This window comes from Chinchilla lanigera, unplaced genomic scaffold (genome assembly GCF_000276665.1).
Source record: "Chinchilla lanigera isolate Chin_1 unplaced genomic scaffold, ChiLan1.0 scaffold00036, whole genome shotgun sequence".
Lineage (NCBI taxonomy): Eukaryota > Metazoa > Chordata > Mammalia > Rodentia > Chinchillidae > Chinchilla > Chinchilla lanigera.
The window spans coordinates 8029346-8056243 of NW_004955437.1; the positions used below are offsets into that span (position 1 = coordinate 8029346).

Genomic DNA, 26898 nt, shown 5'->3' on the forward strand with positions numbered 1-26898 from the left:
GTCCCGCTGGAGCGACATGATGGTGGAATCTGCCTCGGAGACAATCAGGTCGGCTCCATCTGGGCAGAACGGCGTGGGCAGCCTCTCTGGGCAGGCGGATGGCGGTGGCGGGGCTGGGGCTGCAGGCACAGCCACAGGCGGCCCGGGCAGAGACAGCGGCGGTAGGGAGGTGGTGGCCGGCGCAGACAGCAACGGTGAGATGAGCCCCGCGGAGCTTCTACACTTCCAGCAGCAGCAGGTAGGCACGGGCATCTTCCTGCCTCAGCCCACAGCTCCGGATCAATCATTGCTGACCCCAGCCCTGAGCCTTCGGGCCCCCAGGGCTTCCCTCCCTCTGTGCCTGCCGAGAGGCCCTGAGCCTGGGGCAGTAAGAGAGAGATTAGCAGGCCTGGGGCCTTGAGTTCAGGAGCTTGGAGAAGGCCCAGAAATGTCATGAGGACAGACAGGCGCCTCTCCACCCTGGTGCTGGCTGGGAAAGGGTAGATTAACAGGGCCAAGGGTGCATGTGCCCAGGGGAGTCTTCACTTTGTCTCCAAAAACTTTGCCGCCCCCGGGTCAGCGTGGGTCCCGCTCCAAGCCGTGCAGCGAATCCACTTGATTAAATTTCCCGGCACCAAGGCAAAGGCCAGGTCTGGAGGCGAAGATGGTTTCATGCTCTGCTCCTAGAAATCATTGCTGGTGGCACTGACCCTTGGAGGCTCTGCCGGGACCCTGGGAAAGTGGGGTTCTGCCTGTCCCTCCCCACCCCCCACCCTACCCCAGCCTCAGGTGTCACCCACAGTGCAGTCCCAGCTACTCCTGAGGCTGAGGCAGGAGGATTGCCCAGAGTTTTAAGGCCAGCCTGGCGAACACAGTGAGAGACCCCTTCTGGGGGTGGGGGACAGAAACCAGGACCCTGCTTCTGGGCCCCCACCCATCACCCAGGCCCATAGCCTTTAACACTCCCCAGAGCCAGAGGTCGGACAGCTGCTCCCTGGGCTCTGAAGCAGGAATGGGAGGAACCTGGGTTAGCTCCCAGATGGCCCTCACCCCACAGCAGTGTGACCTTGGCCGAGCTGTGGGCCTCCCTGCACCCGGGCTGACTTGGGCCCGGAAGTGGCAGGGCTGTGAGGATCAGAGGCAGCCTGGGCGTGAGCCCCTCTCAGGCCGGCTTGCCCGTGTGGATGTGGACGTGCAAGGAATCCGGGCCTCTAACAGTCTCCTCCCCCAGCCCACCAGGAGCAGGAAGGCCTGTCTCCTCGGGAGGGAGTTTGGTGGCCTCTCCCAAACCTCCCTGGGTAGGTTCTCTGGGGAAGAGACCCAGAGGCTGTGCCCGCTGCTGGGGACAGGTCAGAGGGCTAAATCCTCACCTGTATCAAAATAACAGCAAAACGCACCCCGCCGGGAATCCCCGAGTCCACCCTGGGAACGGCCAGCACCCCCCACACCTCTGTGCAAGCAGCTCTGAAAAATTCCAAGTGTGGCAGGAGGTGGAGGGGAGAAGAGGCCCAGCCTGGAGAGTTTCTTTTCAGAAATGACTGAAAGCGAAGCAGGAACGCAGGTCTGGAGAAGCGGGCGATGTTCGGGCGGGGAGCAGCGGGACTGTCTGTACCGATCAGGTTTCTGGGTCCCACACTGTACACGAGCTGAGCCCCGCCATCCGCCCTGCACATTCCAGTTATTCCTGTTTGTTTTGGGGAATATCCCAAAGTCCTGGAAAATCCTATATCGGTTTCACAAATAAACTGGGGTGGGTGGGGACCTGGAGGCGGGCGCGGGGCTGTTTTATCCATTCGGGCTCTCTGTGGGCGCAGTGCCCGGGGCCAAGGAAAATATTTGAGACTTTAAAAAAAAAAAAAAAGTTTTGTTGGCTCCGAACTCTGAAAAGAACCCTGCAAAATTAAAATTACAAGATTTCCAATTAAAATGAAACAGTCGGGGGGGGGCACCCCTCCACCACCCCCGTAGATGTGAATGAGGCTTTAGGGGGGCTCCATGGTAACGCCTGTGGTCCCCCAGCAGCACGAGAGGTACACAGGGTGGGAGAGACGGAGGGCCTGGCCTTGATTTTCCCTCCCGCCCAGCCCCTGCCAGGAAGTCCTTCGAGAACAACTTCATTTACGCCGAGTCACGAAATCGCCTCTCCGTCCCGGAATCGGAGTTCTGATATTTTTATTTCCACTTCAAAGATGAGGCAACCAGAGGGAGGCACTGCGCTGGGCAGTTGCTGTAAAAATGTAAAAGTGACTGCTAGGCTTGGTGCCCCGGTTCCTAGTCCAGGGCCGGGCACACCCTCCCCGTCCCCACCACCCGCCCACCCGCCCTTCCAGCAGCCCAGTGCCCTGCGGGAAACAGGAGCTGAGCGAGTCCTCAGCCTGCGCCAGGGGCTGCATACTGGGTTGAGGAGGGAGGGCACTCCCTTCCTCCGAAGGTCTTTAGTGTGCAAGCGGTGGTAACGGGGAATGACTCCAGGGCCCTGCACTGAGCTGCGTGTCCCTGACTCCTATTCAAGCTTCATGTGGGGACACTCTTCCTCAGTTGCCCAGGCTGACCTCCAACTTAATGGTCTTCCTGCCTCAGCCTCCTCATATGCTGGAATAACAAGTTTGTGCCATCCCGTTCGGCCCTAAAGGGTTTCTTTCAAACAAAACAAAACAAAACAGCGGGTAAGGTGGTACCTACCTGTTGCCCTGGTACTTTGGGAGGCAGAGGCAGGATGATTATAAGTTTGTGCCCAGTGTGGGCATTTTATCAACTTAGTGAAACCCTGTCTCAAATGTTTAAAAAAAAATTTTTTTTTGAGACAGGGTCTCGAAATGTAGTTCAGTCTAGCCGGGAACTTACTGTGTAGCCCAGGATGGCCTCAAATTCACAGTGATCCTCCTGCCTCAGCTTCCCAAGTGCTGGGATTACAGGTGTGTACCACCACACCCTACTAAAAAAATTTTTTTAAAGGCCTGGGGGTGTATCTCAGTGCAAAGGTCTTAAGTTCAATTCTCAGTGCCAAAAACAAAAAACAAAACAAAACAAACAAACACAAAACAACCGGGCTTGATGACACAGTGCAGAACCTGAGGCGGGAGGATCACGGGTTTGAGGTCAGCCTGGGTCTCAGAACAATACAAAAGCAGCTCTGGTCCCTCTAGTGCTGCTGCAAACGCCAGAGGCAGGGGCCGAGATGTGGACTGTGGGTGACCCCAGGCCCTGTCCTCCTCCTCCTCCTGCTCTTGCTCCCAACCCCCGCCCCCTGGGTCTCCAGGCCAGTTCTTCCACGCCTGTCCGTCGGTCCCTGTCCCTCTGCTGTGGGTAAACAAGCACTGGAAATGCAGCCCTGGCCTTTGGAGTAGTGAGCTGACAGAAGGAGAGAGGGCGATCAGAAGTCAGGCCCGGCCGACTTGGAGAGGCAAACAGCATACCTGTCATGCGGTTTCCATGCGCCCAGCACGTCCGGGGCTTGTTCAAACAGAAGCCGGGGCGTTGGGCAGCCTGGCCAAGGCTGGTGCAAGAGAGGGTCCCGGCCCCTATGGGTGGGAGCACTCCCTCCAGGGCTGTCATCAGAGACGCCACCCCCCCAGAAGGGTACACATGCCAGGCCCAAGGCTGGAGCTGGTGACCTCCTGCTGCCCTCACAGAGAGCCCTAGACCAGCAGCGCACAGGGCCTATCATCCCTTCCCCCACCATGGCCGCAGCTCCTGGCCCTGTGTCCCTCTCTTCTGTATTTTCACCCCTTAGGATGGCATTTTTCTTCAGAAGTCGCCCTTTTGTCTTATCTTTCCTTTTTATTGTTGATTTTGGTTGTTGGTAGTATGTTTGTTTTGGGGGGTGTTTTGAGGACAGAGTCTCACTGAGTTGCCCATGCTGGCCTCGAACTTTTGATCCTCCTGCCTCAGCCTCCCCAGTGATGTGAGTGCAGGAGTAACCACCATGCCCAGCTCTTTAAGCGCTGTCTGAAACTGATCACCTATATAAAAAATGTCCCCAGTGTGTGTGGGGCTTCCCCAGGGATCCCACAAATACCCTCTGGGCTCTTTGATGACGAGGGCTGGAAGGGTCTGCGCCAGACTTGGGAGGCGGGGGGCCTAGGGCTGGGTGAGGAGAGCCGGACTTAGCGGGCGGGGGGCGGTGGCGCAGGCTTGGCTGAAAGGGGGCCTGGGCCTCCGCAGCCCGAACATTCCCATTGTGCACGGGTTGCAGGGGGGTGACAGGTCAGGGAGGGTCACGGAAGGGTTGCCTAGCGTCTAGGAACTCCCACCATAGTTACCATGACAACTGGGCCAAATCCCACCCCGTTCACATCCTGTGAGGAGACTCAAAAGGGTCGGGGGCTCCCTGCATTCATGGGCTTTTTAGCTCGGCCCCCTCTGAGAGATGGGAGGTGTCGGGCTTGGGGGAGGGGAGCAGAAGAATGGACGGGACTTCTGTCCTTCCCTCTCCCATCTGGCCGCGCTCTGCCCGGCCACTGCGGGGACCGGGTGGGAAGGGGGGTCAGCACCCCAATGCCTCTGCGCCCACTGCCAGCAGTTGATCTGTGTGTCCGGCCTGTTTCTCCCAGGGGCGCCCAGCCGCGTCCTGCTGTTCATGTGGGGGGTGCTTGGAGGCCCCACACCGGGCACAAGCTCAGCAGGCGTGGGGCGGAAATGTGCGGGGGCGTGGGTGATGTGCTGGGGACAGGGCTGTCACCACCCTTTTCTTGTACCCCCTCCGGGTACCCTCCAGTTCTCCCAGGAGGAAGCTGCACGCGGGGAGAGGAGAGGGCCCGGGGCCTGTGGGAGGGGTCTGCAGCCCACGTCCCGCAGGGAGCCTCCTTCGGGGGTGCCGGACTCCTGCTTCTCTCCCCTTTTATGGCCAAGTGCTTGTCGCTACTCACACGCGAGGGTGTCCTCGGGGTAGACACTGGGGCCGCTAGGGGACTGTTTCTTCCTCTGAGGGCAAGGGTCACAGTGTGAGGGGTGAGGTCGGGGTCCTGTCAGGGCCGGGCTGGGCCAGGAACCCCAAGGGTGAGCTGGTTTTTCTCTGGGGGCCCTGCAGGAGCGGCGAGGCAGGCAGGTGGGCGCTGGAGGAGACTGCCCCAAGTGCCCACATGAGGGTACACTGTGGTCAGGGGGTGGACAGCGGTGCCCCGGCCACCACCGCCACCTCCAGGGCGTGGGGCTCCCACCCACGTGGGACTGCCTGTGTCTGCAGTCCTGGTTTTCATTTTAATGGTTCTAATTTGAGAATGTGCCGATGTCATTTTTATGAGGTTGGTGTAAAAAAAATTTACAGCCTTTGCCAAAAAGCTTTTTTTTTTTTCCCAAGGAAAAAAAAGTGTAGAATCACTTCGGGGGGTTTTATGGTCTCTTCTCCCCCACCCTTTTTTCCCCCCTTCTCTGTGTAATTTCACTTTTATGTCCCTTCGCTAGAGGACAAAGCCTGGCTGGTCGAGAACTTGTGGCTCCCCAGTTGAGTTTGCTGTATGGCCGTGACCGTTGACCTCTGACTTCTGACCCCTTCCCCTGCCCCTCCTCCCTCCACCCCCTCATCCCTGAGGAGTTGCATTGTGCAGGATAGGTGTTGAATTCAAATCAAGGAGCACTTATTAGGCACCTGCTGACCTTGGGCGGGGTACCAAAGAATCTATGGTTTTCTGCTTAAAATCCTGCAGTGCTTATTCCTTGAGTGCAGAATGAAATAGAAAGGAAAAAAAAAAAAAAATCACTGCTCCATGGCCTCTGACCTCGGCAGACCTGGGAACTTCACGTCCGGCCACTCTGGATTTTTTTTCCCTTTTTCTACCTCAGGACCTTTGCACATCTCTTTGCTCTCCTTGATGACTCCACTGTACTGCTTTCTCCTCAGATTACTGCCCTGGCACACACACTGGGCAGCCTGGAGCACACATGGCTGCAGAGCCTGCCTGTGTCTCTGCTGGGAGGTGCTCCTGGGACTGGATACGGCCTCTCAGGTGGTGGGGATGGACAGGGTGGCCAGGAGGTCGGTGGGCTTGGGGATGCTGCTGAGGAGTCTCCCTTTCCCAGAAAGTCTTTCAGGCCGCTGCTGGGGTGAGGGTACCCCTCAGACTCCCTTTCTCCCCTCCTCCTCAATTGGCCCTGCCCCCCAGTGAGAACTCGCAGACAAAAAAGGTTTGGGGGTTTTTGTTTGGTTGGTTTTTTGGTGTCGGAATTCGAACTCGGGACCTTGCACTTGCCAGGCAGGGGCTTGTGCTGCTGAGCTGTATTCCCAGCTGTTGGGTTTTTTTGATTCTATCCCCCAGCACACACAGTGGTGATTTTTACCCTGGTACTAGGAGTTGAACCAGGGCTTCTCACTTATCTGTGTAGAGCTACATCCCTGTTCTTTTTCCATTTTAAAATGGGGTCTCGCTAAATGGCTAAGTCATCTAGGCTGGGCCAAAATTTGCCATCTTCCTGTCTCAGCCTCCCAGGATGCTGGGATTAGAGGCACGCACCACCACGCTGGCTCCCATGTTCTCCTTCATAAAGTGAGGTAGATCCATATAAATATAAATACATGTGTACATAACACTCAGATTTTTTGACCCAAAAGGGGTCGTGGTCAGTCATTTGAACATACCCAGTGACCCTTGCAGCTCACCAGGGCCGTGGGCCTCCACATCTTAGTCCCCTGATCAGTACAGGCCTGCAACCCAGACACACGCAGGGGAAGGCTGGGGCCAGGTGTCACAGCATACCTGCCATCCCCCTTCTCTGGGAGGCTGAGGCAGGAGGGTAATTTAGTAACTCGGCAAGACCCTGTCTCAACATAGTAAATAACAAGGGTCGGGGATGTAGCTCAATGCAAAGATCCGGGATTCAGTCAGCAGCGCCCCCTAACACACACACACACACACACACACACACGCACACGCACGCACGCACACACGTAGAGCGCCCAGCTGAGACCCAGACTCCTCCAGGCCTGCACCTGGCTTCCTTAAGAGTGAGGACCCCTCGCCGAATTGTGGGCAGCAGAAATGGTGGCGTGGCATGCAAGGCAGACTTCTGTTTCTCTTCAGAGTAGCGCCCCGTGGCCCACACAGTAACAGCTCCTGTCCCTCCTCCCCAGCGCTGCCCTGGACGCCATCCATCTGTCAGGAGCCATTTGTTCCTAATTGTGGAGATCCCGCTAATGACTGGACGGCGGGTGGGGCAGCGGAGCTCGGCTTCATTAAGGAGGCCGAGCTCCCGGGCTGAGGGGGAGCCGCTGGAAGGGACTCAGTTTACAGGGCCTTCTGGGTAGAGCCGGACGGCCGTAACAGCGACAGTAGTGACATTTGACAGGATCCAGGGGTGCTGGGTTGTGACCAGGGGTCTGTCCAGCTTTGCAGAGGAGGAGCTGGGGCCTAAGAGCTGACGTATTTACCTGTGGTCACTTAGCATGCAGCGGAGTTGGGACTTGAGTCCAGCTCTCTGGCCAGGGTTACACAGAGCAGACAGCCCCGGCTGCCCTCCAGGGGGGCACAACCTCATCCGAGCCGCAGAGCTGGGCGTCGGTTTCCAGTCCATGCTGTGGAGGGGAAAATGAGGTTTAAAAGCTGAGTGGCTTCTAGTTTCCACTCTGTTCTCTCTTCCTTCTCGCCACAAGCTGTCTTCAGGGTTTGTCCCTAATGGCTTGTCAACTTGGGGAAGTGGGCACCATGGCTTACGGGGTTTGGGGACCTGTGTGGGGGACCAGAACAGGCTGACCGACCAAGGCTCTGATTCTTAGCTCTGCCCAGCTCAGTGTTATGAAGCTGCAATTAAATGTTTGTTCACATGCTCTGAAAATCTATAAAGCATGCCGGGCATGGCTGCACACACCTGTAATCTCAGCACTCAGGAGGCTGAGGCAGGAGGATCTCGGAAAGTTTGAGGCCAGCCTGGGCTACACAGTGAGTTCAATGCCAGTCTGAACTATATAGCAAGACTCTGTCTCAAAAACAAAAACAAACAAACAAAAAGAAAACTGCAAAGCATAGTACAAATGCTTACTCCTGCTCAGGTCAGCCTGTGCCGCCTCCCACGCTCGGCCGGATGGAAGCAGATTTTGCGAGGAGCTGTGTTGGGTTTGCCTTGTTGGTGGTGAGTGGGGGCTCACAGTGACCTCTGAAAAGTCAGTGTTTTTGAAGGAGGCTCCAATCTGCTTGGCATCAGCCAAGAAGGTGTGCAAGGGTAGGGCTGCTCTTCAGCGCTTGAGGAGGCGGGCGGTCTTGTGATTTATCAAATCCCAGCACCAGCAGGCAGTGTGGACACTGACACCTGGTGCATTAGAGTGATGGATGGGCTCAGACTGGCTACGAGAGGCCTGAGGCCTACCTGGCCTCCAGGCGGCACACTGGGGGGGGCATCGTGGCCCACAGGGACCCCGGGCTCCCGGCACCGGGCTGGGGTGGCGTCCGGATCCCAGGATCCACCAGTGTCCCGGCCGGTGGCACACACCGCAGAGCATGAGCTGCGGTCCTGCGGGTCAGGGCTGGGCTGAGACGACCTTCCAGCTTCCAGGCCCCTCCTACCGCCGTCCCTCTGAGAAGCCCGCCGGGACCTCCCCAGCAGAGAGGACGCAGGCATCACCCTCCGTCCCTGCATCCCAGTACCTGCAGGGCAGTGTGCCCCAGGGAGGAGAGGGTTATGGGTAGTCAGGGCAGGCCCCAGGCAGGTAGCTCAGGAGGGCAGGAGGGGACTGGGGCCTGCAGAGGGCCTGTCACCATCTTCCCAGAATGAGATTGCAAGGCCCTGTCGTTTTCCCTGTAAATCTTGTAATTTCATGCTCCAGGGGACCGAAAAGTAAGAGAATACAGCCCCCTGGCTACCCAGGCCCCAGCCACCCCAGGACCTCGTCCCTTCTGCCTGCCAGGATCCAGGGTCCTTCATCTGCCCGTCCGCCTTGGGTGACATCCTCTCCCCACCTCCACCTCAGCCTCGCCCCTGGGCTCTCACCGAGCCCTGTGCTCCTCCTCGCTGTCCTCACCTTGGGGGGAATACCGAGTATTTGTCCTTAGACCTGGAAGAAGTCAGGAAAAGCCATGCCATGGAGGCACGGAGGCTAGGCTCCCTCCTGTGACCACCCGGCCACTCCCAGCCTCTGCCCAGCCCTGAGACTCGGAAAGGTTGGCTTCCTGCTTTCCCAAGTGACCCTTGAGGGCAGTAGCACCCACATCCCTCTGGGAGCCCAGGACCCATCCCTGCGTGGGGTCTGGGGGATGGGCAGGAGCTTTGGGTCTGCAGACCCCCCTGGAAGGGCTTCTCACTGAAAGCGTTTGAGGTGAGCTCATGTAAGGGCGGGGACAGACTCAGGAGGAGCTACAGGTGGCAGATGTCACTCAAGCTGTGTGAGTAGGGCTTTGGGGAGAAGAGGCAGTGTGACAAGGGGAGGTGCCGGGCACTGGGCCTTGAACACCTAGTTGTAGGGTCAAGACAGTGCGGAGAGACAGCGTCCTACCCAAGGTCACAGCTGGGAGGCTGTCGCCAGCGACCCCAGCCCGGGCCTGCCTCATGCCAGGCCATATGTCTGGGGCTCCCCGGGAGTCTTTGAGGACCCTAGAGGCAGAGGGGTGTTACAGTCTCACCGCCTGGCAACCCAGCTCACACGCCCAGTCCCACACCAATCCCACACACTTCCCAGTGCTAGGAGCCCCTGCCTCAGAGCCCCCAGCCCCCACCACAGCCCAGGAATCCCTGGAGATGGATTCAGATTAGCCTGCAGGTCCTGATCTACTTTTCCAATCTGGTTCTCCCAGGGCCAGGAGACCTTGAACCCACACTCCTTGAGCTTGGACAGCCAGGTGCTCCTCAGACCCTGAGGTCCCCGGTGGATCCTTCCTGCGTACTCCCCTCCCGCACACTGAACCCCCGGTGAAGCAGAAAGACCTAGGAGCGAGGCGTTCTGGGCTCAAATCCTCGCTGTTGATCCTGAACAAGTTACTAACCCAGAGACTTAGTTTATTCATCTGTAAAATCGGGCTGGTACATCCCTACCTCATAGCTGTTCAGGGAAGATGGAGATCTTGCCCCTCAAGTGCCTGACAGATGCTCAATTAAGAAATACTTTTTTGTGTGTGAGTATGATAGATTGAGGCCCAAGGCCTTTATGCTGAACTACATCGTCAACCCCTTTTTAAAAATGTTTTACTTTGAGTCAGGCTCCTGCTAAGTTGGCCTGGAATGCTCTTGGACCCTGAGCTCACCATTTGCTCCCCCCACAGAATCCAGAGTCTCACTGGCCCAAGGGTGGTTCTCCAGGTGGCAATCCCACAGTGACTCCTGCCTCGCTCCTCACCCTGCCTTCCACTGCACTCCTCTGTTACTGCTGAAACCCTCCTCGCCCAGGGCCAGGGCCGCCCGCCGCTGGCCACACTGACTCAGCTCGTGTCTTGCAGGCTCTCCAGGTGGCCCGCCAGTTCCTGCTGCAGCAGGCCTCGGGCCTGAGCTCCCCCGGGAACAATGACAGCAAGCAGACCGCCTCTGCCTCGGCCGTGCAGGTGAGGATGGCGGGGCTGAGGGGAGCTGGCCCACAGGGAGGTCGGGGACCCTGGGGAGAACCCCGTCTGCCGCTCCCAGTGTGCCCCCACCCCCAAGAGCGGGCGCCCGTCCAGCAGGAAGCAGGGTGCGGCTAGAAACTTCCACTTTCTCCGTCTCCCCATCTGCCAGGCCGAGCTCTGGCTCCGCCTCTGTCTCTGTCACTCAAACGCAGCGTCCGCCTGCAGCCCTGGCTCCTACCTGTGAGGGTCTCCCGCGGTCACCTCTCAGGTTTCTGGGCCTCGTCCCTGCGGGTCACTCTGTCATCGTCCCCCTGTTCCCAAGGCCTGGGAGAGGCGGCGGCCCCCAGGGCGGAGGGGTCCCCAGCTGTCCCCTCCCCCGCCTCCCCCACAAGTCTCTCCATCTCCTCTCACGTCTCTCCTGGTTTCCTGTCTCTGGGTGTCTCTAGGTCTCTTTTGTTTTCCTTTGCACAATCTGCCCTTTTTTCCGCCTCCTGCCTCCCCCCAGCTCCTGGCCCATCTGGCTGGCTGGGGGAGGGGGATCAGTGGGAGGTGGGGAGAAGCCGGGCCTTCTGTTTACCTTTTGTGTCACAAAGAACTTGGGAGAATTGCAGTCTGAGTCCTGCCTGGGTCACAACTGGGGCAGCGGCGCCCCCTCCCTCCCTCCCCTCCCCCCTCCTTGCCGGGCCGAGCCCTCCCCGCCCCCACCTCCAGCGGCAGGGGTGGCTGGGGACGGGGAGAGGATTAAGGGGGCTTTGAAAGGAAGTTTATCTAGCAGAGCTGATCCTGAGCTGGCCTGCTGTGGAGTCTGGGGGCTCCGGGGGCCGGGGAGGGGCGAGGGAAGTGGGGGGAGACCTGCACGGGGTTCTCCTGGGGAGATTCCAGCGCTCCGACAGAGTATCTGGGTTTTATAAAAAACACGCACATGTTTGGAAAGCGCTTTGAAACGGTTCAAGGTGCCGGGCAGCTGTGGGGCCCCAACTGTCAGTAGCCTTTGAGCAACCTGGAGCCCAGTGAGGCCCCAGAGGGGGAGCTAGCAAAGGGGCGTAGCCGGCAGCGGGAGGAGGAGGCCTGCCCAGGGCAGTCAGGACTGGGCCTCCGAGTCGGGGACCCCATGCTGCACAAACCGAGGTGCTAGGCTTCTGACTCTGGTGTCCCTGACCCACAGCCATGGAAAAGGAGCTCACAGAGCTTCAGTGCCCCGGGCAGGCATGAGAGAGGACCTCCCAGCTGGGCATGCGGAAAAGCCCCTCCGGAATGAGAGCACTCTCGAAGTTTGGGGTCAGAAAGACAGAAGTGGCCCTTGTCCCAGCGCCTCTCTCTCCTTACCTCCTGACCTCCCTGTCATCTGTCCATCCGGCAGCAGATTCGGAGCTCTGCCTGGCCACAGCTGACGTTGACTGGCAAGTTGACGGACAGCTTGCCGTGCGGCAGGCCCCCGGCCGGTCACAGTCAGGCCTCTGTTCTATCCTGCATCCCGTGGGACGGGTGCTAGGCTTCGGCCCATCTTGCAGATGCGGAAGCTGGGGTTGAGTGAGTCACCCTACAGATAAGGGGCAGAGCCCAGACCTGAACCCGAGCAAGTGGCTTAGGAATCCCTGTCAGGTCCACACGGCGGTCAGGCCTGCCCGTGCCCTGCGTCCCTGGAGCCTGGGGCTTGGCTGTTGGCCACTTTCTCTTCCTGCCTCGTGTCCCTTCCATGCTTCCCTTCCCCGAGAAGTTCTGGGTCTCCGAGGAGGTGGGGTCTCTGCCCAGGTTAGATCCAGAGCCTGGAAACAGCTTTGCCGAGAGCTCCAGGCCGTGGGGCAGAGGGGAGAGTGCAGAGCGAGGGCTGGGCTGGCCCGAGGTGGTGAAGGGGAGTCGGGAGGCTCGCGAGATGGTCTGCTGTGGCCACACCTGGGCCTGGGCAGGGCAGCTCGGTGGCAGAAGGCAGCGCAGGTAGCTGGGCCTGGCCCCGTGCGTGTGCCTGCTGCCCAGAAGTTCTTGATGTCCCGCCACTCTCTTGCCTGTTTTGAGTTTAGCGCAGACTCAGTCTGAGGCTCTCCTGGTCCCTGGACAGGGGATTAATGCAAAGCTGCAGCCTCATTGCCCCGTCTGCTCCCCACGCCCCCAGGGATCCCAGGCCCCGTACCTAAGGGCTGCAGTTTGAGTCCTGTGGTGCCACATCACATCCATGCCATCTTCAAACAAGCTTCCTCTGCGTCTGACACTGTCCCTGACCCTCCAGCCCAGCCCCTGCTGCTGTCCCCGTGGGGATCCCAGGCCTGGCTGGTACAGCCCAGCCTGCTGTGGATCCAGGCCACGGGGAGACCAGGGGAGTCACCTCGGCCCGCAGCACCCCAGGGGGCGTGGTGGGGGGATGATGGCCTCAGCCACCTTGGACAAGTGCACGTGGGGCGGGGCAGGGAGCCCAGGGCCACAGAGGCCACCCACGGTCACCCCCACCCTCTTGCCTCCAGGTAGGGGAGACCGTGTCCTTCCCTGCGGGCCGCTGTCCGTGACTCGGGTGTCAGCTCCGTCTCCTGCTGTGGGACGTGCTGCCCTGCTAACCCAGCTCTGGGGGGAGAACGCGTGCCCGTGCCCTGCGCCCGAGTGGCCCTGGCCATGCTGTGCCCTTCGTCCCCGTCCGCCTCTTGTGCTTTTGGGGGTGAGGCGGGGATGTGGACCCCTGGGATGAGACCCTCGAGTGCCCAGCACCTGCTCAATCTCCGGCCTCCTCCAGTGTGTGTGCATGGGGAGCCGAGAGGGCCGGTGTCCCTCAGCCCGGTCAGCAGACGGGGAAACTGAGGCCCGGTGATTACCAAGACACCCCCTGGCCACCAGTACGGTGATGTCCGCCTTGCTTGGTGCTCCTACAGGAGGAGGGCGGGAAGGGCAGTTAGGCTCAGCGCTGGGGGCTCCCAGCCAGGGGTTTTGCTAACCCAGGTCCCCTGAGCGGCCACCCCAGCTGCCGACACAGGAGCTGGCTGTGTTGTGTCCCATTGCCACGGGCCTTGGGGGTCCCTGGGAGCCTTCACTCGCATGGCATGTCCACGCCTAGGAAGCTCAGTCACCACCCCTCCTGGGGACGCTGGCACGGAGACCGCTGGCAAGCAGAAGGAGAGCCAGAAGCGGGGCTCAGCCACCAGTGCCGGGGTGCCAGCAGACCCGGCGCTCTGGGACTTCCCCGCATCCCTGCTCCTCCCTGCTTCCGCCTATCCCGGGGATTTCCTAATCCAAGGCTCACAGCCCTCCACGCTGAGTCCTGCCCCACGGGTAGGGCTGCGGCTGGGACGAGGGGAGGGACAAGTCCCTGCAGGACACCTCTCCCCACCCAGGGCCTGCAGCGGGGCTCTGCTTGCTGGGAAGGCCACAGCTGTGTCAGCTAACAGCGCCTAAGGTGCACCCAGCCCTCTGTGGAGCGGAGGGAGAGACTTGGGCCCCACTGAGCACCCTTCCTGCTAAGAGACGGCTGGGCCCTGCCTGCTCAGGACTGCACAGGCCTGGGGGTGCTGGGAAGGTGGGGCTGGGAAAGACGATGCCACTGCTTTTCACTGGGCCTTTTCCTGGTAGCTGGACCCTCTGGGCATTCCAGAGAGGCCCAGCCCTGTAGGAGACAGGGAGCCACTCTGCTTTGAGAATCCAGAATGCTCCGGTTGGTCCAACACTGTACTTTATGTTGAGCAATGTGACAGCCCAGAGAGGGCAAGCGACTTGGTCAAGGTTGCACAGCAAGCTGTATGCAGAGCTAGGAGAAGCCTGCTGTCCTAACTCCCTGCCCACTGTCCCTCCTACCCCACTGAAGACACAGCAACACTTCTGCACACTCATCAGGACAGTGCCTGCAGGACCCCTGGGCCTCCGGTCTGGGCCACTGTGTGCGCCAGACCCCGGTGGGGGACGGTGTGACTTGCGTGTGAGCGGGGCCAGACTCCAGTCCCCACGCCAGGTGGGCCACTTCTCAGCCCTGCCCGTCGCCGCGGATGCCTTCAGCCGGCAGTCTCTGGCCGAGCGAGAGCTGGGAATGGCCTGAAGCTCTGCCCCTCCTGGTTACTGGGGGAGACCCGTCCGTTCCCAGGTTCCAGTCCCTGTCACTCGGGTCTGATTTCCGCCCTGCCAGTACTGCATGCCAGTAATAGCCAACCTTATAAGCACTTGCTGCTGGCGGCTCTGTCCCGGAGTCACCTTCCCAAGCCTCGCTGCGCCTTACGGGGCAGGCACCATTGCTGTTCCCATGAACCGATTCATTTGGGTCTCATTCTCTAGTCCAGGCAGGCCTGAAACTCACTATGAAGTCCAGGCTGGCCTCAAACTTGGGGCAGTCCTCCTGCCTCAGCCTCCTGCGTGCTGGGATTGCAAATGTGCACCACGATGCCCGGCTGCTGTTCTCGTTTACAGACAAGAAAAACAGAATAGGGATCTGTCCCTTGTCTAAAAAGACACAGCCAGGAGGCAGCAGTGCCCTGGCAGCCCCACTCAGAGCCGCTCGATCATACTGTGGCGGGCCCAGGGCACTGCCCCTCGCTAACGGGGCAAACCCCGCAGGTGCCAGTGTCCGTGGCCATGATGTCACCGCAGATGCTCACCCCGCAGCAGATGCAGCAGATCCTGTCGCCGTCCCAGCTGCAGGCCCTGCTCCAGCAGCAGCAGGCTCTCATGCTGCAGCAGGTGGGTCTGGCCTCCGGCGGTGGTGTCCCCACCTCCCTCCCTGTTTACCACAGGGCTGTGGCAGAAACCAGTGCAACGGCTCAGGCCCGGCCGATCTGCATTCCTGCAGGGCTGCTGGGAGGCCAAAGGTCCTGCTCGGCAGCCCCCAGTCCCCATATTCCCCTGCGCTGGCCCCACTTCCATCTCTGGAACTCCAGGGTAGGGCAAAGTACTGGGACACCTGACCCCATCCCTGGGCCGTGCGTAGGAGCTCCTCCAAAGGCAGGAGGGTCAGGGCTGTGGGGCGTGCTCCCCTCCTCGCTACCCACCTCCAGGTCCTGCTCAGGCTGGTGGGCGCCCCAGCTGGACACAGCTGGAGCTGGAGGCGGCCACCCCTGCCTGCTAACTGTCCCCCACCTTATCCCCCCACAGCTTCAGGAGTATTACAAGAAACAACAAGAACAGCTGCACCTGCAGCTCCTCACCCAGCAGCAGGCTGGGAAACAGCAGCCCACAGAGGTAAGAGGCTGCAGCGGCCTGGCCCGAGGCACCGGATGTCCCCTGGGACCCCACCCCAACACCTGCAGCGCCAGCCTTCCCCTGGCCAGGGGCCATCAGCCTGGAAGTGCTGGGGAGAGAACTGCCCCATGGGAACAGGAAAACACAGGGCAGAGTTGGGCGCCAGGGCCAAGGGGGCTGTGGAGGAGTCCTTCCCTCCTCGCCCCAGTGGTGGCGTCTCAACCCTGTGCCCATCACTGGCACGGGGATGTCGGGTCCAGCTGCCTCACGGTTGTGCCGTCCCCCTGCCTCTGTGGCTGTCAGGGACGCAGCCCCTCAGCCGTCCATCCCCAGCGTGCCCCGCCCCCACACCACAGCCGTGTGCCTCCCTCCTGCTGGCTAAACCAAAGTCCCTGTTCTAAGTGACCTCTTCCAGGGGCCGCCCTGAGCACCTCCGGGCGTTCTAACCCAGCCCTCAGTCCTCTGGTCTCTGCACTGAGTAGCCAGCAGCCCCGCCCCCACCACCTCCTGCAGGCGGGGGGCACTGCCTCCCCCATTCCGTGGACAGGCTTGGTTCCCCGCTCAGAGCCCTGCTGACAGCCGGCTTGTCAGTGCCTGTGTGAGGAGCTGAGGGGCAGGCGGGAGGCGAGGCAGGGTGCCGCCGAGCAGCCTGCAGTCCCCCTTCCCTGCCCTGCTCCCGTCCCACCCATTGGTTCTCTGTCTAGAAAGCAGCGTGCAGGATCTGGGAGGAGGGAGAAAGCGCCTCCTCCCCCGGGGCAGCGGGGCCCCCAGGCATGTGGGAAAGGTACCCTGTAGGGGGGTGGCCCCCAGCTCTGACAGGCTCATCGATCACGGTGACGAGAGGCCCCCCAAGCGCACAGCTTCCTTGCGGGAGCCGGCGCGGCGGAGGGGGGAGGGCTGGCGTCGTGCTGCGCGTCTGGGTCTGGCTGCGTGTGTTTGTACGCGCGCGCGTGCGTGCATGCGTGTGTTTACTGCGAGGAGGCATGCAGCCCTATGGAAGCTGGGCCGGGAGCAGAGAGGCTGCAGCCGCGGACGCCGCCACGACAGCTCCCGGCGCTGACAGGGCCTGGGAGGGGGTGGCTGCGGGGTGGGGGCCAGATGGCACGCCTGAGGCCGACGGCGCCCCTCTCTGCCCGCCCCCTCGGGCCACCCCACAGGCTCTGGGGAACAAGCAGCTGGCCTTCCAGCAGCAGCTCCTGCAGATGCAACAATTGCAGCAGCAGCACCTGCTCAGCCTGCAGCGGCAGGGGCTGGTCAGCCTGCAGCCCAGCCAGGCCTCGGGGCCCCTGCAGACCCTCCCCCAAGGTGAGCTCCGCCCCACCGTGTTCCCTATGCCCCGAGGCCCGGGAGGCGAGAGACAGGCCTCGCAGACCCTCAGCCCAGCCCAGCCAGCCTCCCGTCTTCCCCTAGCGGCCGTGTGCCCCACGGACCTGCCCCAGCTGTGGAAGGGTGAGGGTGCCCCCGGGCAGCCTGCTGAGGACAGCGTCAAGCAGGAGGGGCTGGACCTCACCGGCACGGCCGCCACCGCTACCTCGTTCGCCGCCCCCCCGAAGGTCTCCCCCCCACTGTCCCACCACCCCCTGCCCAACGGACAGCCCACTGTGCACACAGCTCGCAGAGACAGGTACAGTGGCGGGCGGGCGGGCCGTCGTGGCGGGCTTGGAAGCAGCAGAAACGTGCGGGGCTGACCCGGATGCCTGTGCATGGCACCGTGGCAGAGCGGCAGGGGGGGCTCTGGGCTGCAGCCATATAGCGTGGTGCTAGGCCTCGGGAAGCCAGAAGCAGCAAAGCCGCCAGGCTGGGCCTGGGCTGCTGGGGCCCTCGGAGGTCTCTGACCAATCCCTGCCTTCCCAGCTCCTCCCATGAGGAGACCCCCGGCTCCCACCCCCTGTATGGACATGGAGAGTGCAAGTGGCCGGGCTGCGAGACCCTGTGTGAAGACCTGGGCCAGTTCATCAAGTAGGTGCCACTCCCTGCCCCCAGCTCACCCTTTCTGTGGCCTGTGGTCACCAGCAGTCCTGGCTCCTTGCTCCAGGGAGACTGAGTTGCACCTCTGCCCCCTCAGCACCCTGGTCACCCCTACCCCACATTCCCAGGCTTGCACCCCACTGCCCCCTTTCAGCATGAGGAGGGGTGTGAGGCACAGCATGTCCTCCGCAGCCTGGAGTGTGACAGCCTGAGCCAGTGGACAGGCAGGACAGGAGGCGGCTGGGCGGCTGGCAGCAGGCGGCCGGCTGCCACCGCCATACCAGGCTCTGTCACTGACTGATTAACTCCGCTGTCTCCCAGACCCGGGCAGCATCAGGGGTCAAACAAATTGTTTTCACGCTTCGTCAGAGGTTTACTTAATTAGTTCATTTGCAATTAGATCTCTCCGTAGAAGGGGTTTTAGCAAAGACATCAAAGGAGGCTGCCGAGAGGAGGTGCCTTCCCTTGCCCCCTTTCCACCCCTTTCTCCCCTTTGCATCTCTGGTCTGTCTGCTTCGCAGGCACCTCAACACAGAGCACGCCCTGGATGACCGCAGCACGGCGCAGTGCCGGGTGCAGATGCAGGTGGTCCAGCAGCTGGAGATTCAGGTGCACGGGGCAGGGATGGGCTGCCCCGTGGGAGGGTCCTGATGACCCTGTGGTAGGTGAGGAAGGCTGGGCCTCTGAGGGGTGCACCCGTGTTGGGGCATCTCTGCTGGTAGCCGCAGAAGAGCCTCATGCTACTGAAAAACAAAAATAAACCAGGCGTGGTGGCACAGGCCTGTCACCCCAGCCCGCTGGAAGGCTGAGGCAGGGGCATCAGAAGTCACAGACCAGGGCTGGGGATATAGCTCAGTGGCATAAGCGCCTGCCTGGCAAGTGCAAGGTCGTCAGTTCGATCCCCGGTACCGCAAAAAAAGAAAAAGTCACAGACCAACTATCATGGCTTTTCCTCATGACAGCCTGCCCTGCTTTCTCCAGGGTGTTCTTTTATCTTCCTTTTTCCTCTTTTACTCAACCAAGCTCACTCTGCAGAGCCAGTTTCTCTGCAGCTGTTCACTTTTACTAATAAATGTAGCCACTGCTAAAAAAAAAAAAAATAGGAAGGAAGCGAGCGAGCGAGAGAGCCGGGCCTGATGGCACATGCCTGTAATCCCAGCACTCAGGAAGCTGAGGCAGGAGGATCGTTGCAAGTTTGAGACCAGCCTGGGCTACAAAGTGAGCTCAAGGCCAGCCTGAACTGCATAGCAAGACCCTGTCTCAAAAAAAAAAAAAAAAAAAGAAAAGAAAAGTGAGAAAGAAAGAAGGAAGGAAGGAAAAATTATAGACCAACCTGGACCACTTAGCCACTTAGAAAGACCCTGTCTCAAAAGAAAAAAATAAAGTTCTGGGGATGGAGCTCAGTCCGAGGGCCCTGGGTTCAATCCCCAGCAATGCAAAAGCAAAAACAAGCCAAAACACATGGGCAGGTAGCACTTGGAGTGCCTGCCTTTACCTGAATAGCTCGAGGAGGCCTCTCAGTGCCCCTGGGAGCCAGGTGCTGCCACAGCCCCGCTTTACGGAGGCACAGCCTGCCCCGGTGACCTGCTGGCGGCCACTCAGCTGGCAAGTGGCAGAGCTGGGATCAGAAGCGTGCAGAGCTTTGGAGGCGACTCAGGCGAGTCCATCCCTCAGCCAGTCGATATTTGCCCATTTCCCTCGGGCTCCTCGCAGCGTGCCCTGCACGCAGGGGTGGTCACGAAAGATCCCTTGAGTTGGTGAGTGGACGCGCGACTCATCATCCCCCGGGGCCAGCCCTCACCAGTGCCCCCGGGGTAGTCACAGCCCCTGATCCTGCGTGTAGGGGTGGTTGGGGGTGAGCTCCAGTGAGGGCAGCAAGGAGAGGGGACCTGGCGGGGCTGGGGGCTCGTGGGGAGTCTGGGGGAGGGCAGCCTGCCAAGCCTGATAGAGCCCCTGCCCAGCTCATCTCCGCCCGCCCCTGCAGCTGGCCAAGGAGAGTGAGCGGCTGCAGGCCATGATGGCCCACCTGCACATGCGGCCCTCGGAGCCCAAGCCCTTCAGCCAGCCTGTGAGTGACACCCAGCCCTGCCGCCTCTCCCCCGCCGCCGGGCCCTGGGGTCCCGAGGTGCCGGCCCCAGCACCTCCGCCATGGCTCACAGCGGAACCCGGGCCCGGCCCCTGCTCCTTCCCCAAGGTGACCGTCTCTGCAGACCCGTTTCCCGATGGCCTTGTGCACCCCCCGACCTCGGCCGCTGCCCCTGTCACCCCCCTGCGGCCCCCTGGCCTGGGCTCTGCGTCGCTGCACGGTGGGGGCCCTGCCCGACGGAGAAGCAGTGACAAATTCTGCTCCCCCATCTCCTCAGGTGAGGTGGGGCCGGGGCCACCACAGAGGCCTTGTCCCAGGTCACGCCCCAGGCCGCCTCACCCGCCACCCCTCCCCACAGAGCTGGCCCAGAACCACGAGTTCTACAAGAACGCAGACGTCCGGCCCCCTTTCACCTACGCCTCCCTCATCCGCCAGGTGAGCTGGGGGACACAGCTGCTCGGTGCCCTCTCCTGGAAGGTGACATCCCTTGACTTCGCCCTTCTTGGTGTGCTGTGCCCCCGGACTGTGACCTGGTGGGCCTGCCACTCACAGGGGTGTGCCGGGGCTCCCGCTCGCCGTTGCACTCATACACGTGTGCCCCTTGCCTGTATGTACGCCTTGACCGGCAACCGAGCACACGGTCCTCCCTGCGCCCCACGCCCATCTGCTCCCTGGTGCCCTTAATCCTCCCCTCCTAATCCTGTTGAGGACCCCCTATCCACCCACCCCTTATCCACGAATTGCTGTGGGGGGCAGCAGCGGTCTCCTCTGCTCGTGGGTGAGGTGGGGCCTGGTGGAGACCAAGTCCACAGGTGGGGACCCTGGGAGGCCCAGCCTGAGGGTCCCTTTACCCCGTCTTCACCCCAGGCCATCCTGGAAACCCCCGACCGGCAGCTGACCCTGAATGAGATCTACAATTGGTTCACCAGGATGTTCGCCTACTTTCGCAGGAACACCGCCACCTGGAAGGTGAGCCGCGTGTGCCCAGGGCCTGCACACCCTGGGCACCTCCACCTCCCCTGGAGGCCAGGGCTGCCTGACCGTCAGTCAGTCCCCATTGGGCCCAGCTCCCGGAGTGCGGGGGGACAGGCGTGTGCCCCATGCTGGCCCCGTAATTGCCTTTCGTCACTCCTGCGTGCAGCCCTGTGCTGCTCCTGCAGGGGAAGAGATCTTCTTTCTGGGGTGCTCTCCCATGCGCCTCAAAGGCTCCCGCTCCCCGAGGCAGGGCCTCAGGAGGCGGCCAGGCCCACGCTTGGTAGGAAGGCCTGGGCTCAAGGCCTGTGAGGAGGCGCGTGGGCTTGGACACGAGTGCCCTGAAGCCATGGCCCACGTGCTGGGGTACAAGGCACTCACGTCTCCCCAGGGGTAGGAAGATAATTGTCTCGTGCAATTAGTCATTTCACAGCGTTTTCCTGGGGGACCAAAGGAAGGGGAGAGGGGGGACCCTCGAAAAATAGGACATGGAGATGTGGGCCAGGGCACTGAGCCGTTTATTTTTCCATAGCCTGTCTGTGTGTGTGTGTGTGTGTGTGTGTGTGTGTGTGTGTGTGTGTGTGTATGCCACACTCTCCTGGGGTGGGAAGGTGGCATCTAAACCATGCCAGGCCACGAGGGAGGAGGAGGAAGGAGGCTGGTCCTGTAGGGGAGGTGGATCCCTGGGTCTTGAGTCCCCCTGCTGGCCAGAGTAGAAACTGCAGCTAGACAGGCCCCGCCCCCGGTGCCACCTGGTTTCAACAAGTGTCCCCGAGGCCTGCCACCCTGGACTGCCAGGAACTTCCGGGACTGGCCTTCTCCGCCCTGGGTGTGCTCTGGCCGCCCGGGAGGGACTGCCCATGACCTCCACGTTGCTGAGCCTAACTCCCAGCACCTGGAGACAGGCTGTGAGGCCGAGGCGCCTGCCATGTTTGGCTGTGAGTGATGTCATTTCCTGCCAACCACAATCCTGCCCTCCTCCCGAGCCAGCATGGCCTTCGTGGGGCCGCCTGCGCCGGTCTGCAGCCTCCAGGCCAGGCCAGATACCAGGTGTTAGAAACGGGGAGTCCAATACAGATGTAGGGGATCGTTGCAATGACTGTCCGCTCTTCGCTCTAATATTGTGCGTTTATCCTTGGCCCCAGGGGTAGCAGCGGGGAGCCCCGTTTCCGTGAGATAGCCTCCGCTTGGAGGCTGAGCACCCGCCCACCTGCCCTGCGTTCCTCCTGTCGCCCCTGCACCCCCACTGCAGTGTCCTGTTCCTTCTTTCTCACAGTGAGAAGCCCCTGGCGCTGGCGGCCTCTACCCATTTATCTTCCTCCTCTTCCGCTAAATTATGTTGGCTGCCTTCTTTCTCGTTTCCTTCGCCCCTTCTGGGCCCCACCCTGAGATGCTCTGTCCTTTGGACCGAGGTTTGGTGTGGGCCAGGCCAGCTGCTGTTCAGGGGGGACAGAGTGGCCATCTGCCGAGCTGCAGGTCCTCACTGGCCTGCTCGCGTCCGTCCCCTCCCTGGGCCCGTCCTTTGTTTACGCAGGCCCCGTCAGACCCCTCAAATTGCCGGTAATGTTTCAGCGTAACGAATTAGTCTCTCATCACGAATCAGGCTTCGAAATGAGGGAGAAAAGCCCCGGTGAGGCCATCCTCGGAAATTGGGGTCATTCTCATTTGCAAAGCGGAGGATCGGAGCCCCGTAATGCGGGCAAATTTATTCCGAGGCAGGAGCCCCGGCGTGATTAGGCCCTTTGTAATTATCGCTCCGAGAGATTCCACTCCAGCCGCCCGCCTCCCTCGTGGATTAGCAGGCGAGTCGGAAAAATACACAGGATTTAATTAGAGGCAAATTAAAATTGGTAATGAAATCGGGCCAGTTGCAAGTGGCAAGAGTTGGAAGGCAGAGAGGGAGAGGGGGTCCCCAGGGGCACAGGCCGCCCGCCCTGCCTGCTTCCTTCCCCGTTTAGAAATGTAAAGAGGAGACAAGGATCGGGCAGGCCGAGGGAGGACAGGTAACGGGGACAGGGACACACGCGGGCGGGCAGGGAACAGAAAAACAGAGCAGAGTAAAGGGCAGGACAGAGGGACATGAAAAGGGTCATGGGTGGGTGAAGGCTATCACCCGTGTGTCCTGCAAACCAGGTGACCCCAGCTCCTGAGTTACCCTGCCAGGTGGAGGAGAGAGTGACAAGGTGACTTAGCCTCCTGCCTGCCTGCCTTACGGCTGTACCGTTACATCCCCTTCCACGGTTGATTTCCACGAGTGTGTGTTAGAGCCCTGCTGCATCCCTCGTGCCTCTGTGCAGAAGCCATCTGCTCCGGGCCTAGGTTCCCAGGGGCCGGGGAAGGAGCAGTGAGGGTACTTTATTTGTCCCCAGCACTCAAGGCAGCTGGGGGACATTCTGTGTGCGCCCAAGATAAGGTACCCGGGCCCAGATCCAACCTCTTGCTGCCCAGAGTCCAGGAGGAAGCTCCCTGCATCTTTGACCAGAGCCAGCAGGAAGCGTGTGATCCCTACCCAGGGCTACCATTATATGGGGAGACCAGCAGGGAAGGGGCCCTGGCTCCCTGCCGACTCTGGCCTGGGGACATGGGACAGGACGAGGGCACTGCCGTGCCTGTTCCTTGAGCCCCTCATTCCGCACCCCCAGAATGCCGTGCGCCACAACCTCAGCCTGCACAAGTGCTTCGTGCGTGTGGAGAACGTCAAGGGCGCGGTGTGGACGGTGGACGAGCGGGAGTATCAGAAGCGCAGGCCGCCAAAGATGACGGGGTACGTGGCACTGCGCCTGGCCCTGGACCCGTGCTCTCCTGCTTCCTGATAGGAGGAGCAGCCCCCTAAGGTCCCTGGGCCCCCAATTCATGTCCAGGGGAGCAGGCCAGAGAGGGCAAGGGGAAGGGCAGGGCACAGCATGGCAGGGCAGGGGTCAGGGAATGGAGGACAAGCTCTGGGTGCCAGGCTCCATGCCAACTCAGTTCAGTTTGCACCTCTGCTTATGATGGGGTACGTGGCACTGCGCCTGGCCCTGGACCCGTGCTCTCCTGCTTCCTGATAGGAGGAGCAGCCCCCTAAGGTCCCTGGGCCCCCAATTCATGTCCAGGGGAGCAGGCCAGAGAGGGCAAGGGGAAGGGCAGGGCACAGCATGGCAGGGCAGGGGTCAGGGAATGGAAGACAAGCTCTGGGTGCCAGGCTCCATGCCAACTCAGTTCAGTTTGCACCTCTGCTTTTCCCCAGCTACATGGCCTCAGGTCTGGTCCTTGTCCTCCTCTATGAGAGGCTCTGGCCAGGGACCATCCCTGAGGTAGAGACAACCCTGGGCTGTGGCTCTCCCTAACACCTTTGGCTACAGAAAAGCCTTTAGTCTGGGACACCTGGGGACAGGCTGGCTGAGCTCAGGGCTAATCACATGTCCCCCAATTCAGGGTGGCATGAAAGCACAGGCCTGGCAGACGTGGAGCTATCCAGGCTAGAGCTTGGGCTTTGCCAAACAACATATAACCCAGACCAGAGAGGGAAGAGCCTGGGGTGGCCTGGTGTGCAGATGGACGTGGGAGGGGCCCCGCAGGGGCTGAACGGGCCTGCTGCACACAGGTGGCCGGCCCTGCCCTGTCATCTAGGATGGCAAAGGGGATGGGGCCTGGTTCCACACAGGCCCCTGCCGGGGCTCAGGAGGAAGTAAGTGGTGAACCAACCCCTGCTTCTGCCCCCAGGAGCCCCACCCTGGTGAAGAACATGATCTCGGGTCTCAGTTATGGAGCACTTAACGCCAGCTACCAGGTGACCGGTGACCCAAGCCCATCCTGCCCGCACCCAGGCCTGCCCACCTCAGGCTGGCCTCCACCTGGGTTTCACAGCTGGCTTGTGGCTTGTGGGGTGGGCAGGGAGCAAGGGGCCCAGTATAACTGGCCGCATCCCCTGGGTCCCCTGGGGAGAGGCTCAGCCAGGCCTGGGCTCCCAGGAAAGCTGGGGGATGGAAAGCCAGGCAGGGGCCTAGGCCCGGGTTTTTGTGCTGAGTCTGGGCCTGCCCCTGCAAGAGGGACTGAGCAGGGCGCAGAGGTGCCGGGCGGGGACAGACCTGGCTCCCACTGACTGGCTCCACACCTGTGCTCCAGGCCGCTCTGGCCGAGAGCAGCTTTCCCCTCCTCAACAGCCCGGGCATGCTGAACCCCGGCTCGGCCAGCAGCCTCCTGCCCCTCAGCCACGAGGACATGGGGGCCCCTGGGGAACCCCTGCCCAGTAACGGCAGCAGCAGCCCCCCTCGGCTGTCCCCACCCCAGTACAGGTGAGCACAGGTGCACCCCAGCCCACCACACATCCCCCGAACAGCAGCCCCTGTCCTTGGTGCCCCCCTCTTCTCTTCCTGTTCCTCTTCTCTGTAATACTGGGGCTTGAAGCCTGAGCCTTGACTCTGAGCTGCATCCCCTTTTAAATTTATTTTGACAGGGTCTCCCTAGGTTGCCCAGGCTGGACTCTAACTTGCCACCCTCCTGCCTCAGCCTCCCAGAGTGCTGGGATTAGAGGCGCATGTACCACCATGCCGGGCTTCTACGCTTGTTCTTCCTCCTCCTCTGCTTCCTCTCCCTTCCCTCTCCATCCCTTTCTCCTCCTCCCTTCCCTCTGCACTCTGTTCCCAGATCCTCTCCTCTGCAGAAGGCCTCAGGGGAGGTCAGAGCTCAGGATAATGGGGTCCTGAGGAGGAGCCTCTGGGCTCCCCGCGGTGTGGAGTCTGGGGCAGGGGCTGCAGAGCCCCCTGATGCCCACATCATCCCTTCTGCCGCAGCCACCAGGTGCAGGTGAAGGAGGAGCCTGCGGAGGCGGAAGAAGATCGGCGGCCAGGAGCCCCCCTGGGCCCCCCCAACCCCGGCACTGTGGGGCCTCCAGAGGACAGGGAGCTGGAGGAGGAGCTGCCCGGGGAGGAGCTGTCCTAAGGGCCCTGGGAAGAGGGCGGGGTGAGACCCCCTGGCCCAAACCAGGCCTCCCCACCCCCCACTCCAGCCCTGTGAACCTCAAGGCACTTCCCGGACTCGAGTGGGGCGGCCTGGGCCGGCAGCTCCCCTACCACGGACTGACACACACTCGGGGGCAGGCACGGTCCCCGTCCCCGAGGGGACACGGAACCCCTGGTCTGGGACCAGCAGAGGACACGGAGGGCCCAGACCCCTCCCAGAGCCCCTTCATCCGAACGCCGACTCCCGACCACCAGCAGCAGGCCCCCCACCGCTCTCCCGCAGACAGGGCCCTCGTCTTTGGATGGAGACCCATGAGGGGGGCGCCCCCTCCCAGGGCCTATGCCCGGCCCCGATTTGTACATCCTGACCCGCCTTTTCTGTACTGTGAAGCAGGTACTCTCCGCCCTAGCCCCTTTCCCTGCCCTCCCCTGCCGGGCCCGGCCAGCGGCAGGGATGGAGGTAGGATGGAGGTAGGCCGGCCGGCTGCCACCACCTCCACTGTCACAAGTGGGACACAGCATTTTGTGCCCTGTGGGGGTCCCCGCAAGCAGGGCCCAGGCTGAACTGAGCGGGGGGCGGGGGCCTCCTGGGTCCCCAACAGAGCACGGGATGAGGCTGGTACCCGCCACCCACACAGCCCTCTGCGGGAGGGACCATGCCACCTGCCGGAAGAAGAGCGAGGCAAGGCTGGAAACCGGCCTCCTCACGACCCCCGGCCACTGAAGTCCTCCCACCCTCCCCGTTCCCGCGTCCCCAGTTTAACGGATGACCAAAGACCTTTCTTATGCCGGAAGCAAAAACCAAAACTTTTCGTTGGCTTTTTCCTTTGTCGCCTCCTGAACTCCCAGCTGCCCCAAACCCCAGGCTGGAAGCCCCCCTCCACTTAAGTTATTGTTTTAAACCAAAGTTTACAGTGTCTGTTGGTGGCAAGACCCTCTCCCTCTACCCCTTTTCTGCCCGAGGACCCTGGGACTGGCCTTGCCTGGGGACGAGGAGGTGGGCACACGGGAGCCACGGTCCCCAGGCCCGGCTGCCCTGGGGGCTCCCCAGCCCCTCTGTAGGACCAAGTCCCTGGCACGCTGGGAGTGTGGATTCCTGGATTCCGGCGGCAGAGCTGGAAAAGTGAGACTCTGAAGACCCCCTATGGGGGACCCCAACCCGAGGCCAAGGACGGGGTGCAAATGCTCAGAGCACCCTGCTAGGCCCCATTGCTGAGAAGACCCCTTGGATATCTCCTGAGAACCCCACGTATGCCCCTTCACAAGCTGCCCCTCAGAGGCGGGGCTCCCCATGTACCCCCACCTGTGTCCGTTTGACCAGCACAGAAATATTAAACGTCCTCTACTCACCGGC

The 26898-nt window shown here is 61.4% G+C and overlaps 1 protein-coding gene and 1 long non-coding RNA gene across 2 annotated transcripts; one reads left to right on the forward strand and one right to left on the reverse strand.

Moving 5' to 3' along the window:
- Foxp4 (forkhead box P4) lies at positions 1–26898 on the forward strand. The gene is made up of 16 exons (XM_013516993.1): positions 1–238; positions 10335–10436; positions 14958–15080; positions 15492–15578; positions 16736–16883; positions 16989–17202; positions 17433–17537; positions 18068–18155; positions 19531–19614; positions 19741–19909; positions 19991–20067; positions 20500–20601; positions 23247–23368; positions 24307–24373; positions 24709–24878; positions 25377–26898. Exons 1-16 carry the CDS (start codon positions 17–19, stop codon positions 25522–25524), a joined length of 2028 nt encoding a protein of 675 aa, XP_013372447.1. The 5' UTR covers positions 1–16; the 3' UTR covers positions 25525–26898.
- Positions 1776–11095, reverse strand: LOC102012801. Its single transcript, XR_261867.2, has 4 exons — positions 10675–11095; positions 7343–7486; positions 3396–3500; positions 1776–2206 (listed from the first exon to the last, which is right to left on the reverse strand). It is a non-coding gene; the product is annotated as an uncharacterized LOC102012801 (long non-coding RNA).

What these genes read in the sequence shown, in the direction of transcription:
- Foxp4 (XM_013516993.1), top strand. Translation starts at nt 17, where the DNA reads ATGATGGTGGAATCTGCCTCGGAGACAATCAGGTCGGCTCCATCTGGG. An exon ending in CCTCTGCCTCGGCCGTGCAG is followed by an intron (nt 10,437 to 14,957) that starts GTGAGGATGGCG and finishes CAAACCCCGCAG; the next exon opens with GTGCCAGTGTCCGTGGCCAT. An exon ending in AGGCCGCCAAAGATGACGGG is followed by an intron (nt 23,369 to 24,306) that starts GTACGTGGCACT and finishes TTCTGCCCCCAG; the next exon opens with GAGCCCCACCCTGGTGAAGA.